The 15,382-nt window shown below is 48.6% G+C and overlaps 2 protein-coding genes across 2 annotated transcripts in view; one reads left to right on the plus strand and one right to left on the minus strand.

Moving 5' to 3' along the window:
- LOC132828712 (gastrula zinc finger protein XlCGF57.1-like) overlaps positions 1 to 13,585 on the minus strand; it is a 63,104-nt gene extending 49,519 nt beyond the window's left edge. The window contains exon 1 of the mRNA XM_060845802.1: positions 13,279 to 13,585. The gene's annotated coding sequence lies outside the window, so the exon portion shown is untranslated. The remainder of the gene's footprint in view (positions 1 to 13,278) is intronic.
- Positions 2,015 to 15,382, plus strand: part of LOC132828635 (zinc finger protein 420-like) — a 54,228-nt gene continuing 40,860 nt past the window's right edge. The window contains exons 1-2 of the mRNA XM_060845682.1: positions 2,015 to 2,985; positions 13,378 to 13,511. Coding sequence (XP_060701665.1) covers positions 2,114 to 2,985; positions 13,378 to 13,511 — 1,006 coding nt within the window. The 5' untranslated portion in view covers positions 2,015 to 2,113. The remainder of the gene's footprint in view (positions 2,986 to 13,377; positions 13,512 to 15,382) is intronic.

A 15,382-nucleotide genomic window follows, 5' to 3' on the forward strand; every position in this document is an offset into this window, starting at 1 on the left:
TCCACCCTCCCTTTTCTCTCCAAAGTCTTGGTGTCCCCCAAAGATCTATCCTTGGTAACTCCTATTTTTCGTCCACCTGCCACTGTTAGGTGACATCATCTAAAAGCACTGTGTTAGTTTTCACATGTACGCTGATCATGTCCAGCTCTACTTCACCATCCCTCCACTGAACTCTCAAACTGCTTATTCTCCACACCATTTTGGATGAGCAGAAACTTATCCGAGTTAAAAATCAAGAAGATCAACTCTGCTGCCTGTGCACTTTCTCATACAAAGACCCATTTTCCCATCAATCTAATACTCACTTTAATTAGCTTATGGTTAAATTGTGTCTTAAGATTGCCATTTTGTTTTCAAATTCACTCCAGGGCCTGTAATATTCCACCCTCCATGAACTGTGTCACTCTCTGTATCTGTAGTCTCCAGTTTTGCAACCCCCCCCCCCCCGCCAATATTGCAAAGTCCTTTGAGATATCTATTATCCCTGTTCTGGTCTCTAAATTGTGCATGTGTTGAGAGTACCCCAAAATGATTCACAGTCGATGATGGCTTTTGAAAGAATGAAGGAAATGAGACAGAATAAACTTAGTCACGTAATTTTAGGCAGTGTGTCCGTGGAGTGTGTGGACATAAATCTATGAATATGACTGGTGATCAAGCTGCTCATATAACACTTTCTTCTCTGAAGCAAAGAGAATTATCCTGAATCTTTCTAACTCACTGAGTCTGCCTCAGCAGAAATATTGTGTTCAATTCTGACTATCACACTTAGGGAAAAGTGACAATGTCTCTGAGATGGCACAGAAAATATTTGCCAGAATAGTATCAGGCAAAACTTAACACTATCCAGTTAAAAGCAGCATGCTTGACTGTCATCCCATCCAGTAGCTTCAACATTATCTCTTGACCACTGACAAGCAACAAGTACCTTTGACAAGACGCAGCAACTCACCAAATGTCCTCTAACAGCATCTTCCAACCCATAACAACTCCTAGTAAGAAGCACAAGAGCAATAGAATCAAGGCAACACTACTACCTGCCACAGATGGGCAATAAATGCTGCTCAATGAATGAATTAAAAAAACGAGGGGTTTCTGTTGTCTGAGACAAGATCAGATAATTCTCTCCAGAGAAGGATAAGCGGTGATTTACAGGCGGTGTTCATTTATTTGTAGAAGATCTCATGTGTACAGATGGCCGAATATTCGGAAAGCACTGAAGGCAGTTTCCAAATAATGCATGTGGAGATAATTTTACGAAACGAGTTTTGATCAACTGGAACAAACCGAGCGGCAGCTGGAAACAGATTCCGCTGTCATTCTCAAAAGGAAGTCAACTTAATAAGGGAAGATTTGGAGGGCTCTGGCCAAAGAAAAAGGGGAGTAGGTCAGGTTTGCAGTATTTCCAGAGGGATAGGAGGCAGTTACAATGGGCTGAATGGCAACCAGCCCCTGTTCCACCCAACGCTTGCACGATTCACTGCGAGCGATGAAGCCCATCCCAGGGCAACAGCGAAAGAGACTCCCGTCACAATAGATGCCAGTTGATTGACAGCAGCTTCGGACCAATGAGAAGCGGCGGGCGTCTGGGCTCGAACCAATCGGAGCGGAGGACGGGCGGAATCACTGGGCGGCCGCAGCTGCCTCGCGAAGCCACCGCGATCACGGTCTGTCCAGGGGCGAGAAGTGAAGAGGACGGTGAAGGGGGACGGACAGCAGTGAATGGGAGAAACTGTCATGGACTGGAGATTTTTTTTTTAAAAAATAAACACATTATGTAGACTTCTGGATGCAAATTAGAAACGTCCGGCCCCGCGTTTGCATCAAACGGCGATAAAAACCGGTCGCCATATTTATTGGGGGCAATGTTCCGCCGGCTGCCATGTTTATGAGGGGCACCAGGGCACACATTGAGACTGCAGGAAATGTTTGGCTTTTCTGAATTTGTCATTCAATTTATAGTGAGGGTTTTTTTTTCTTGTAGTTGCTGTCCATAAAGGATATAAAATGAGAACCATTTGCAGTCGGGGAAAATCAAAACGCGTCTCAACTCTGGCTCTGACAGAGAGAGGCTGATTTTATCTTGACCTGATTAATCTTCCCCCTCCTGAACATGGAAGGAGAGGGCAGCATTCATGCTGGGGACAAACTGTGGAGATGTCAGGACTGCGGGAAGGGATTCAGATCCCCGTCCGCCTTGGAAACTCATCGGCGCAGTCACACCGGGGAGAGGCCGTTCACGTGCCCTGAGTGTGGTAAGGGGTTCGCATGCTCAACCACCCTGCGGACACACCAGCGTGTTCACACTGGAGAGAGACCATTCATTTGCTCCGTGTGTGGGAAGGGATTCACCCGATCGTCCCACCTCGTGACACACAAGCGAGTTCACACCGGGGAGCGACCTTTTAAATGCCCGGACTGTGAGAAATGCTTCAAAAGGTCCGACGAACTGGTGTACCATCAACGGGTTCACGCCGACGAGAGACCATTCGGGTGCCCTCACTGTGGGACTGGCTTCAGGCGGTCGTCTGACCTTGCTATACACCGGCGCATCCACACCGGGGAGAGGCCCTTCTCCTGCTCTGAGTGCGGGAAGGGATTCACCCGGTCAACCCACCTGCTGACACATCAGCGGATTCACACTGGGGAGAGACCCTTTATGTGCCCAGACTGTGAGAAACGCTTTAAAAGCTCTGCAGAACTGATTTACCATCAACGCGTCCACACGGATGAGAGACCGTTCAGGTGCTCCCACTGCGGGGCTGGGTTCAGGGGCTCGTCTCAACTCGCTGAGCACCGGCGAATTCACACTGGGGAGAAGCCATTCCCTTGCTCAGAGTGCGGAAAGAGATTCACACACTCCTCCAACCTCGTGTTACACAAGCGAGTCCACACTGGTGAGAGACCATTTGCCTGCTCTGAGTGCGGGAGGGGATTCACTCGATCGTCCCACCTGCTGAGACACCAGCGGGTTCACAACATGGAGTAGCTTAGTGAACGTTAACACTGTGGGCAGCACTTTAACAGATCTGATGAACTGATGCCCCATCAATACTTTCACTGAGAGAGTGTTCAGTCCTCTCACGTTGGCACGTTTAGGCAGTCACAGGGGCTCACAACCCCTTGCGAAATGGTCACTTGCAAAGGATTCTCTTGTTTATTATCAAGTGACAGCTGGGTTTGGATTCTCCTGTTAATCATATCGAAGACTGAACCATGTTCATTCTGATAGTGGGGGTTTGTTTCTGGTCTCATTAGCCAATGGTGCCCCGAAACACCTCTTATTTGGGTGTGAATAGACCATTATGTCTTCAAATATCATTTTTACATTTAAATTCTCTCGGATAAAAATTAAATTGACAGTAAATAATAATCCAATCTTTTAGCTTTGTACTGACAGGAGGCAGTGTGTTCTGTAATTTGAGGATGAGGCTGTATAAGCTCTGAATGTTGGCAATCTCACCTGGAGCTATTTGACAGGCAGCCTGTTCAAAACTGTTAACCTCTCAGATATTGAAGGAATCCTGTTGAAGTCTGGTTAATTGTGAATCACTGACTGGCCTGTGGCACCTTTGTTCCTTGTTTTTTGAAGTTAATCTCCCTTTTATTGCTGAACTGCGGGATAGCTGTGATTCCATTCATCTGCTCCTTGTGTAGGAAGGGATATAGTCAAGCATGCAACCTGCTGAGACATCAGTGAGCTCACCAGTAACAGCAGAGTTTGGCATCTGGTTATTTCTGCTATTCAACACATCTAGAACTAAACCATTTTCATTCGGAGCTCAGTTGCCCCTTTTAGAATAAGCATGATCCCACAACATCTCTCATTTTTTACAAGAGCACATCATTCTTTCTGCAAACATCATTTTTAAATTTAAATTTGGAACTGTCTTGAGCTGAAGATGAACAATGAACCCATCAGAGTGCAGACCTGTAGCTGGACATTCTCTTGTTAAAGTGTTCTGTGTCTGTAGGATGAGGCTGTGAAAGCTCTGAATGTTGCTATTGTAATTATACTTGATTTTACAGGGAGGAAGTGAGGACTGCAGATGCTGGAGGTCAGAGTAGAGAGTGTGGTGCTGGAAAAGCACAGCAGTTCAGGCAGCATCCAAGGAGCTGGAGAATCAAGAGCTTCAGGGCAGAGAAGTTGACCTGAGAGGGGTTGAGGGGGTGGGTGGGTGGTGCAGCCACAGACTCACTGAGATCCTTGCAGAGAAAGAAGAGAACATCTTCAAAGTAGGCATCCTTGGAAGAGGCTGCTCCTAGGATGCTGCCTGACTTTCTTGAGCTATTTTGCAGAAAGGATGTTCAAAGCTGTGAACATGTCAGATAGTGCCCTCATCCAACTGTTTTCAACTGCTTCACCAATGACCTTTCCTGCATCACAAGGTTCAAGGGAGGGACGTTCACTCATGATTGAACATCACAACGATAGTTCAGCTGCATTTGAGACTTTGGAATCCTGCAGTGAGTAACTCACCTCCTGACTCCCCTCTATACCACCTACGAGTCACAATTCAGCTGTATGGTGAAATATGTTCCACTTACCTGGAATAGTGTAGTTCCAACAACACTCAAGATGCTTGACAAATGTCAGAACGAAATAGCCTGTCATTTCATCTAATATATTCAACATTCAGACCCTCACTACCATTACAGTAGCAGAAATATCTGACATCTACAAGATGCGCTGCAGCAGTTCACTCAGACTCATTCAACTGCACCTTCCAAACCCACGATCAGGACCACCTCGAAGGAGGAGGGCAGCAGAGTCAAGGAAACCCCACCATCTGCAAGTTCCTGTCCAGGCCATAGACCTCCCTGAGTTGCAACTGTATTGGCATCACTTCACCAGTCCCGAGGCTAGATCTACCTTCCGAACAGCATTCTGGGTGATCCTACAGTGCACTGAGAGCAGCCACCATCTTCTCACAGGGCAGTATGATGGAAAATACATGCTCGTCCATCTAGTGATACCTATATTCCATAACTAAATAATAATAATAATAATAATACATTAAAGGAATTCTCACTCATTAAAATCTCATCAGTTGATCACCTCAAACTTTGATCCATGCTGTGATGAACACTCAGCATCCGTTGGTGCTGATTCACAGCGAATCTGTCACTGGCCTGCAGTATCTTTGATCCTTGGGTTATGAATTTATTCTCCCCATTACAGTTGAACTGCTGGATAAGTCTCATTATATTTACATCTCTCCTTTGAAAAGAAACGTCTCTGCCAACATTTCACTGCAATTTGTCAACAATAATCAACGTTTGCAGAGTGAAATCTTGGTTGTTTGCTCAGGAAAGCACAAATTCGCTGTCTCAGCGGTTTTGACAGACCCAGACTGAGGTTTCATGAACATCAGAAACGGGATCACGAGTTGCCCCATTAAGTCCTTTGAGCCTGCACTGTCATTAGGTACGATCATGGCTGAAATTACACCTCAGCTCCACCTGACACATATCCCTTTGGACCCAAAAACGTATTGACTTGAGCCTTAAATCTTTGATTATTGAGCCCCCGCAGCAGCCTGGGGGAGATAGTCCACAGGTTGACATCCTTTAGAGTGAAGAAATCACTCCTCACCTCAGTCTTGAATTCACAGAAACATAGAATCCCTATAATGTGGAAACAGGCCATTCGGCCCAACGAGACCGCATTGACCCTCCAAAGGCTAACCCACCCACACCCGTCTCCCCCTACCCTATTACTCTACATTTTCCCCTGACTGATGCACCACAAATCCCTGAACACTGTAGGCAGTTTAGCACGGCCGATTCACCTAACTTGCACATCTCTGGCTTGTGGGAGCACCTGGAGGAAGCCCACACAGACACAGGGAAAACATGCAAACTTCACACAGATAGTCACCCCAAGGCTGGAATCAAACCCAGGTTCCTGGCGCTGAGAGGCACCAGTGCTAATCACTAAGCCACCCCTCGGTTGACCACTTATTCTGATATTCTAATTCTTAGGCTATTCACCCTATTGAGTCTGTTCCACCATTCATTAAAATTATGGTTGATTTTCTACTGATCACTAATTCCCCACACTGTCTTCATATCCATTGATGTCTATCGTTTCCAGAAATCTGTCAGTTTCTGTCTTTAACATGCCTGAATGACTTAGCTTTGAGCCCTCATTAGGTAGAGAATGCCAAAGATTCATCACAATCTGAATGAAGGATTTCCTCAGCAATTCAGGTTCCTAAACTCCATGATATGGCCCCACTTTATTCAATGTCTCTTCATGACTCAAGACCCCTATCCCAGGAACCCTTCCTGTGAATCAATCGTGTACTTCCCAAGTCGGTCGCTCCTTTGGTAAGAAGAGTAAACTTTCGCACAGCACTCAGCCCAGTATAATTACAGCAAGACTGGAATCCCTACAGTGTGGGAGCAGGCTATTCATCCCATCAGGCTGACACCCTATCCCTATGACCCTACCTTTCCCATGGCTAATCCACCTAACCTGAGCATCCCTGCGTTCTATGGGCAATTTAACTTGGTCAATCCACTTAACCTGCACATCTTCGGACCGTGGGAGGAAACCGGAGCACCCGGAGGAAACCCACGCAGACACGGGGAGAATGTGCAAACTCCACACAGACAGTCACCGAGGCTGGAGTCAAACAGTGCTAGCCACTGTGGTGCCCTATCACTTTGTAATAAAAATTGAGTTACCAATTGTTCTTCCTAGTGTTTGCAAGGGGGTAGTTAGCACGGTTGTCTTGATGATCAGTGTGGTAAAAGCAATGACTGCAGATGCTGGAAACCAGATTCTGGATCAGTGGTGCTGGAAGAGCACAGCAGTTCAGGCAGCATCCAACGAGCAGCGAAATCGATGCTTCGGGCAAAAGCCCTTCATCAGGAATAAAGGCAGTGAGCCTGAAGCGTGGAGAGATAAGCTTGGGGAGGGTGGGGGTGGGGAGATAGTAGCATAGAGTACAATGGGTGAGTAGGGGAGGGGATGAAGGTGATAGATCAGGGAGGAGAGGGTGGAGTGGATAGGTGGAAAAGGAGCTAGGCAGGTCGGACAAGTCATGGGGACAGTGCTGAGCTGGAAGTTTGAAACTAGGATGAGGTGGGGAAAGGAGAAATGAGGAAGCTGTTGAAGTCCACATTGATGCCCTGGGGTTGAAGTGCTCCGAGGCAGAACAGTGTGTAATTCAATTCTTCCTCTCACTCTCATTCACACCCTTGCTCCGGAGAGTGGGATCACTATCCTGTATGGATGAAAACTGTCAGGAAAACAGCTCGGGATGAATGTTAACAATGAGCCAAGACTTTGTATTAGGCCAGAGCACTAATGGAATGAAAGCTACATCGTGATCATCTGTTACTTGTGTACAGGGGAACCCAGGTCCCTTTCAATGCAGAATATTCTGCTGTTTGACCTACTCTAACAAAGTGGACCTCATTGTATTCCATCTGCCGTGCTTTTATCCATTCACTCAACCTGTCTACATCCTTTTACAGCTTTTGGGAATCCTCTTGCTGCTCCACCAAAAGTTTGTATCATCAGGATGAAGGGAGGCAAGTTCAGGGGATTTGTCGCCACTCAATTCCATTATTTTTTCGAATACTATTCCTTTAAATTCCTCATTCTCAGTAGACACTCAGTTTCACCATTATTTCCAGAATATGTTTCTTTTGTATCTCCCACTCTGGTCCCGTTCCCACCTCAGACAAAGCAAAACGCTCAGAGACACAGTACAGTTTTACCTCCTTCATCTTTATTCCGGAGGGAGAGAGAACGGTCGCCCATGTGCTCAGAGACATGAGGTCTCCGTCTTAAATTGCACAAAGGCAGACAAATCCCTGGGCGCTGATCAGGTCTATCCCAGAAGAAATGATAAAGAAGGGACGAAGACTGATGAAGGCAGAGCGGTGGATGTTGTCAGTATGGACCCCAGCAAGGCGCTTGACAAGGTTCCACACGGTCGACTGGTTAATCAGGTTAGATCTCATGGGATCTAGCGAGCTATTTGGATACAAAATGGCCTGAAGGTAGGAGACAGAGGGTGGCAGTGGAGGGTTGCTTTCCCTGTAGAGGGCAGCGTATCGGGAGTCTGCACTCTGCTGCTATTGGCACTGGAACTTGGATGCTGAAGTGTCAACAGCCATAGCAACTCAAAGCAGCTGGATCTGGTTGAGGCCTAGAGTCTGGTGCTGCAGCCTGCCTGCCTGGAAGGCACTCGAACCTGGGATTCTCTGTCGCTGCTGCTATCTTTGGAAGCATGGAGGCATGTACTTCTCCTCCATGAGATGAGATGAGACTGCTGCGCTGACACCTACTGTGGTGGGGAGAAGCTGCTGCGGATTGGGGCCTGCAGCTTGGGGCCTCAGGTGCTGCAGCCTGAGACACGCTGCTGCTGCTGCCCTGGGAAGCACGGCAGCCAGCACTTCCATTCAGCTGGTGCCTTGGAGCCTTGTTCCTGGAGACTGGACTACAACCTCACCGGGGGGAGTTTAGGCCTTGGAACACTAACAGCTTGGGGCCTGAACCTGTGAGTGACCCGTATCCTGGAGCGGGGCGGCACGGTGGCTCAGTGGTTAGCACTGCTGCCTCACAGCGTCAGGTCTCCCAGGTTCGATTCCAGCCTCGGGTTGCTGTCTGTGTGGAGTTTGCACATTCTCCTCGTGTCTGTGTGGGTTTCCTCTGGGCACTCCAATTTCCTCCCACAGTCCAAAGATGTGCTGGTCAGGTGAATTAGCCATGGTAAAATTGCCCATGGCGTTAGGATGCATTCGTCAGAGAGAAGTGGTTCTGGGTGGGTTACTCTTCAGAGGGTCGGAGTGCACTTTTTGGGCTGAAGGGCCTGTTTCCACACTGTAGGGAATCTAATCTAAAATTATTATTACTTTGTGACCAAGACCTCCTTTGCTGCCAGTGACTATTACCTTTAGGCATTGGGGAAACAATCGTTTGGGACCTGTAACTTCAGACATGGGGGTTGCCTGAGGCAGTTTGGAGAATGGTGAGCAATTTTGAGCCCTGTACCTCCGGAAGGATGGATTGGCCCCGGAGCGGGTCCAGAGGAAGCTCACTAGAACGATCTCAGGAATGAAAGGCTTGACGTATGAGGACTGTATTCGATGGAGTTTAGCAAGACGTGGGGGGGGATCTGAAACTTTCAGAATACTGAACAGCCTGGACGTTGGGAAGATGCTTCCACTGGCAGGAGAGACGATGGCCTGAGGACACAGCCTTAGAGTAAAGGCAAGACCTTTTAGATTGGAGAGGAGGGGAAACTTCTTCAGCCAGAGAATTCACTGCCACGGAAGGCTGTGGAGCCTAAGTCATTCAGAATATTTAAAAAAGAGAGATAAATAAATTAATCGATTGCCAAGGGGATCAAGGGTTACAGGGAGAAAGTGGGAGAATGGGGTTGAGAAACTTATCAACCATGACTGAATGGCGAAGCAGACTCGATGGGCTGAATAGCCTCATTTCTGCTCCTCCGCCTGCCAGTCCATGAGACCATTAGACAAGGCCTAATGGGACTCTCCCAGTTTCCTTTATATGCTATTTATGTGAGGGGAGGGGGTTGCTCCTGGATTTGGGGAGGGGAGAAGGAATGCAGGACCAGCCAAAACAACATCTGCGGTGGCGCCCAGTCATTCCTCCGCAGGGGGTAGATGCATTCTCTGCATCCCACACTCCTCCTGGAAGCCTTTTTATGTATTTAACAAAAACAGCTCAGGCTGGAATGTCACATTCAGCCCGACATGAGAACAGAGGCCCATGCAGCGGCCTTGGCAGGGGGTGGGTGGGCGGGCGCCCGCACCACTTTCACTGTCTCGAAAGATGCACTGAAAGGTGGTGTTCTTCCTGAAGTCCTGGAGAAGGTTTGGGGGGTGGGGTTGGGGTGGCTGCTTGCTGTCGGTGGGATATGCTTGCTTGTGCCTCTGGAGGTGGTTGCTCAGAGAGTCACTTTATTGAGTGTCCCACCCTTTTGTTCCAGCAGAGCTCCTCCTGCCCCAGCTTCAGTGCGGGTGTGCTGGTGTTGCAGTAGGGCAGAGAGATTAGCAAATCCCTTTTCACACTCAGTGCAGATGAACGGCCTTTCCCCTGTGTGACTGCGCCGATGTATTTCCAACAGGGATAGATAGATGAATGATTAGATTAGATTAGATTACTTAACAGGCCCTTCGGCCCGACAAGCCCACACTATGGGCAATTTAGCATGGCCAATTCACCTGACCCACACATCTTTGGACTATGGGAGGAAACCAGAGCACCCGGAGGAAACCCACGCAGACACGGGGAGAACGTGTCTTCCCACAGTCTCCAAATTTCTAAGATTTTTCCCCAAAGTGAGCGCGCTCGTGTTTTGAAAAAATCACATGATCGGGTGAATTCTCGTCTACACGCGTGAAAGGTACTTGGATTTTCCATGTTCAAAATCTGAGGCTGCTCAGGCTACTTCAGAATGGCACTTCTTCCAGATCCTGAGGTGAAGTTTGGATTCAGCTGCATGACCCAAATACTCTGCCAAGTGTTTACGTCAGGAATAACAAACAATATCAGATTGTGCAATGGAATTGAATGAATCCGATCACTTATTGGGCCAAAGCTTGGAAAACAAAGTGATCACGAAAGCTGCTTGCCCCACACCACATGCTTCACGAGGGAAAGGAACCCAAGATAAAACAAGGTGCTGAAGATTTGAAACAAGAACAGAAATTGAAGAAACTCAGCAGGTCTAGCAAGATCTGTGGAGAGAAAGAGACTCTAATGAACAAGGTGCAGCCTTGGATCGGATTCGCAGAAAAATCAAGTCACTTGTGAACTTGTGGGTGTGTCAGCAAGTGGGAATCTAAAGGTCCCACATTCTTTGCGGTGTACAGCCTCTCCCCAGCGTGAACTTGCTGAGGCCAAAACAGGGTGTATGCGGCAGGGAGTCCCTTCTTAAACGTAAGAATCCGCATTCTGAAGAAGAGCCACTGGCGTTATCTCTGTTTTCTTTCCGCGGTAGCTACTGGGCCTGCTGAATTTCTCCAGCGATTTCAGTTTCTGTTGGAAAAAGGAACCTGCCACCTGGTCTGCACTGCTACAAATCTCTGGCTTCTCTAGGAGGGAAGAGGTGGGGGTTGAATAATAGAGGTAGTTTTATATGTAGCCATAGTTACGAGCAACACTATTGTTAGCTGATGAAATCAAGGGACAGGCACAGAAGCAATAATGGAATGTAAGACCATAAAACCATAAGACATAGGAGTGGAAGTAAGGCTATTCGGCCCAGAGTCCACTCCGCCAATCATGGCTGATGGGCATTTCAACTCCACTTACCCGCATTCTCCCTGTAGCCCTTAATTCCTTGTGACATCAAGAATTTATCAATCTCTGCTTTGAAACATTTAGCGTCCTGGCCTCCATTGCACTCTGTGGCAATGAATTCCACAGGCCCCACCACTCTCTGGCTGAAGAAATGTCTCCGCATTTCTGTTCTGAATTGACCCCCTCTAATTCTAAGGCTGTGTCCATGGGTCCTAGTCTCCTCACCTCATGGAAACAATTTCCTAACGTCCACCCTTTCCAAGCCATGTATTATCTTGTAAGTTTCTATTAGATCTCCCCTTAATCTTCTAAACTCCAATGAATACAATCCCAGGATCCTCAGCTGTTCCTCCATTCCAGGGATGATCCGTGTAAATCTCTGCTGGACACACTCCAGTGGTCCTGAGGTGTGGGGACCAAAACTGGACACAGTACTCCAAATGGGGCCTAACCAGAGCTTTATAAAGTCTCAGCAGCACAATGGTGCTTTTATATTCCAACACTCTTCAGATAAGTGACAACATTGCATTCGCTTTCTTAATCACGGACTCAACCTGCACGTTTACCTTTAGAGAATCCTCGACTAGCACTCCCAGATCCCTTTGTACTTTGGCTTTACTAATTTTCTCACCATTTAGAAAGTAGTCTATGCTTTTATTCTTTTTGCCAAAGTGCAAGACCTCGCACTTGCTCACGTTAAATTCCATCAGCCATTTCCTGGACCACTCTCCCAACCTGTCTAGATCCTTCTGTAGCCTCCCCACCTCCTCAGTATTACCTGCCTGTCCACCTAACTACGCATCATCGGCAAACTTCGCTAGAATGCCCCAATCCCTTCATCCAGGTCATTAATATATAACGTGAACAGCTGCGGCCCCAACACTGAACCCTGCAGGACTCCCACGTCACCGGCTGCCATTCCAAAAAAGAACCTTTTATCCCAACTCTCTGCCTTCTGTCAGACAGCCAATCCTCAATCCATACCAGTAGCACACCTCGAACACCATGGGCCCTTCACCTTGCTCAGCAGCCTCCCGCATGGCACCTTATCAAAGGCCTTTTGGAAGTCTAGATAGACCACATCCACTGGGTTTCCCTGGTCTAAACCTACTTGTCACCTCTTCAAAGAATTCCAACAGGTTTGTCAGGCACGACCTCCCCATACTAAATCCATGTTGACTTGTTCTAATCCGACTCTGCTCTTCCAAGAATTTAGAAACCTCATCCTTAATGACAGATTCTAGAATTTTACCAACAAACGAGGTTAGGCTAATTGGCCTAAAATTTTCCATCTTTTGTCTTGAATGTAAGGTCACTGCCAAGCAACAGCTGGGTGTTACAAAAATGAAAGTCGAGAGCGTGGTGCTGGAAAAGCACAGCAGGTCAGGTAGCATCTGAGGAGCAGAAGAATCGACGCTTCGGGCAAAAGCCCTTCATCAGGAATACTCCGAAGGGTCTGTTTCTGTACTGTACACCTCTATGACTATGACTCCTCGGATGCGACCTGACCTACTGTACTTTTCCAGCACCACACTCTCGATTCTGATCTTCACCATCTGCAGTCCCCACTTTCGCCTGGTTACAAAGATGAAACCCTTATGAAATTATTATTATCCCAGAATAAGACAATTCTGGTTTTGTGAATACCTCTTTTACAGTCATACCCAAACATCAGAGAGAATGGACAAATCTCTTCTTGCTTCTACAGGGCAGTGATATTTCGTAGGAACACAAATTACTGCTGATGCTGGAATCTGTCCTGAAGACAACAAATGCTGGAGGCCACAGCGTGTCCAGACAGCATCCGTGGAGAGAGAGAGATTAAGGAAACGTTTCGAGTCGAGATGGCTCTTCATCAGAGCTGAAGTGAAGTGTGGAGGGGGGGGTGCAGCATTGATGCTGTAGTTTGGGGGGTGGTTGCAGGATGCTGGTCGAGAAAAGTTGATGATAGTTCAGATAAAAGTAATTTGAATGATATTTCGTACCTGGTGAATCCAGTGACTCTAGATGTGGTGCTTCCCATGCGTTTCCCGTTTGCAGATCTTGCCCAATCAATATCCCGTGAACAAAAATTCCTCTCTCAGTCCAACAGGGGTTGCAGTTTCCAGCACGCCTGCAAAGGAAGGCTGCGCACGCGCCCTGCTGCAGAATGCCCCCTACAAACATGGCGACCACGCACTCCTCTCGAGCAACAATGCCCCCGAGAAAGATGGCGACGGTACCGCGGGCCGCAGCCGTTTTTTCCGTTAGCAGCAAACGCGGGGCCGGTAGTTTCTAATTCGGATTTGCAGGCCTGCACTGGGAGTTTATTAAACCTCCCAGCGCGCACGAGCTCCGTTTTGTTCCTTTCTCTCCGCTGTAGCTCCACATTCGCCATCTCTCCCCCAACTTCTCTCCTCCAAGACTTCAATCGCAGGAGAAGACTGCGCCTGTGCGGGAGAGCCGGCCGTTGTGCGGTCATGTGACGCGCCCCAGTGCTTCCACGTGATAGGCAGCTAGCCCCGCCTTCCAGCGCCGATTGGTGGGGGAACCAACCCGCCCCCTTTGCTCTATTGGTCTGGAGCTGCCGTCATTCACGCGGAAGGGGTGGAGCCGGCGCGGTGCTAGTCCCGCCCACCTACTCCGATTGGCTGGAGGATCAACCCGCCCCTTTGCTCTATTAGGATGCAATAGATGATGTGTGTGGAGGTGCAGGTGAACTTGTGGCGGATATGGAAGGATCCCTTGGGGCCTTGGAGGGAAGTAAGGGAGGAGGTGTGGGCGCAAGTCTTGCATTTCCTGCGGTTGCAGGGGAAGGTGCCGGGAGTGGATGTTGGGTTGGTGGGGGAGGGAGGTTGGTGGACCTAACGAGGGAGTCACGAAGGGAGTGGTCCTTGCGGAACGCTGATAGGGGAGGGGAGGGAAATATATCCCTTGGTGGTGGGGTCCGTTTGGAGGTGGCGGAAATGACGGCGGATGATCCGCTGCACCCGATGTGGCCGCCTCTATATTGGGGAGACAGGCCGCCTACTTGCGGAACGTTTCAGAGAACATCTCTGGGACACCCGGACCAACCACCCCATGGCTCAACACTTCAACTCCCCCTCCCACTCCACCAAGGACATGCAGGTCCTTGGACTCCTCCATCGCCAGACAATAACAACACGACGGTTGGAGGAGGAGCGCCTCATCTTCCGCCTGGAAACCCTCCAACCACAAGGGATGAACTCAGATTTCTCCAGTTTCCTCATTTCCCCTCCCCCCCACCTTGTCTCAGTCGAATCCCTCAAACTCAGCACTGCCTTCCTAACCTGCAATCTTCTTCCTGACCTCTCCGCCCCCCACCCCACTCCGGCCTATCACCCTCACCTTGACCTCCTTCCACCTATCACATCTCCAACGCCCCTCCCCCAAGTCCCTCCTCCCTACCTTTTGTCTTAGCCTGCTGAACACACTTTCCTCATTCCTGAAGAAGGGCTCATGCCCGAAATGTCGATTCTCCTGTTCCTTGGATGCTGCCTGACCTGCTGCACTTTTCCAGCAACACAGTTTCAGCTCTTATCTGCAGACCTCACTTTCTCCTTTGCTCTATTGGTCCGGAGCTGCCGTCAGGTGCAGTGCTTCTCATTTATTGGCTGCTGTTCCGGAGCTTGAGTTGCTTTGCTGCCTGGTTCGTAGCTCCTGGGACACGGAGCACCTCTGCAATTGGGTGTGGCATTGGCAAGAACAATGGGGCATGTTGGAAGTGAGGAGCCAACTTAAAGATGGGGGTCAAACAAGGATCTGTTGATGGCTGGAAGTGAATGGGCAACAGGCTGGAAGAAGGACTTTCATCGATTCCTGCACCTTCTGCTACCCCCTGGTTTGCTGTGTGCTTCCAGCCTCCCGACTGTCTACTTTGGATTCCAGCATCTGCAGTTTATTTTTGCAGTTTGTTCCGCTGCCAAGTCTCTTCAATGAGACTCTGAGGAAGTTCTCTGCCTCCTTCAGACCTGCACCTAGTGAGTCGCTTTTTCACTGCCATGACACTGACCTCCTCAGCCCTCCAGCTCTTTGGCTACATGATGAAACAAACTCGCAACTATAGCCTGGCCCTAATATTATGTGCAA

Source organism: Hemiscyllium ocellatum, chromosome 27, assembly GCF_020745735.1.
Source record: "Hemiscyllium ocellatum isolate sHemOce1 chromosome 27, sHemOce1.pat.X.cur, whole genome shotgun sequence".
Lineage (NCBI taxonomy): Eukaryota > Metazoa > Chordata > Chondrichthyes > Orectolobiformes > Hemiscylliidae > Hemiscyllium > Hemiscyllium ocellatum.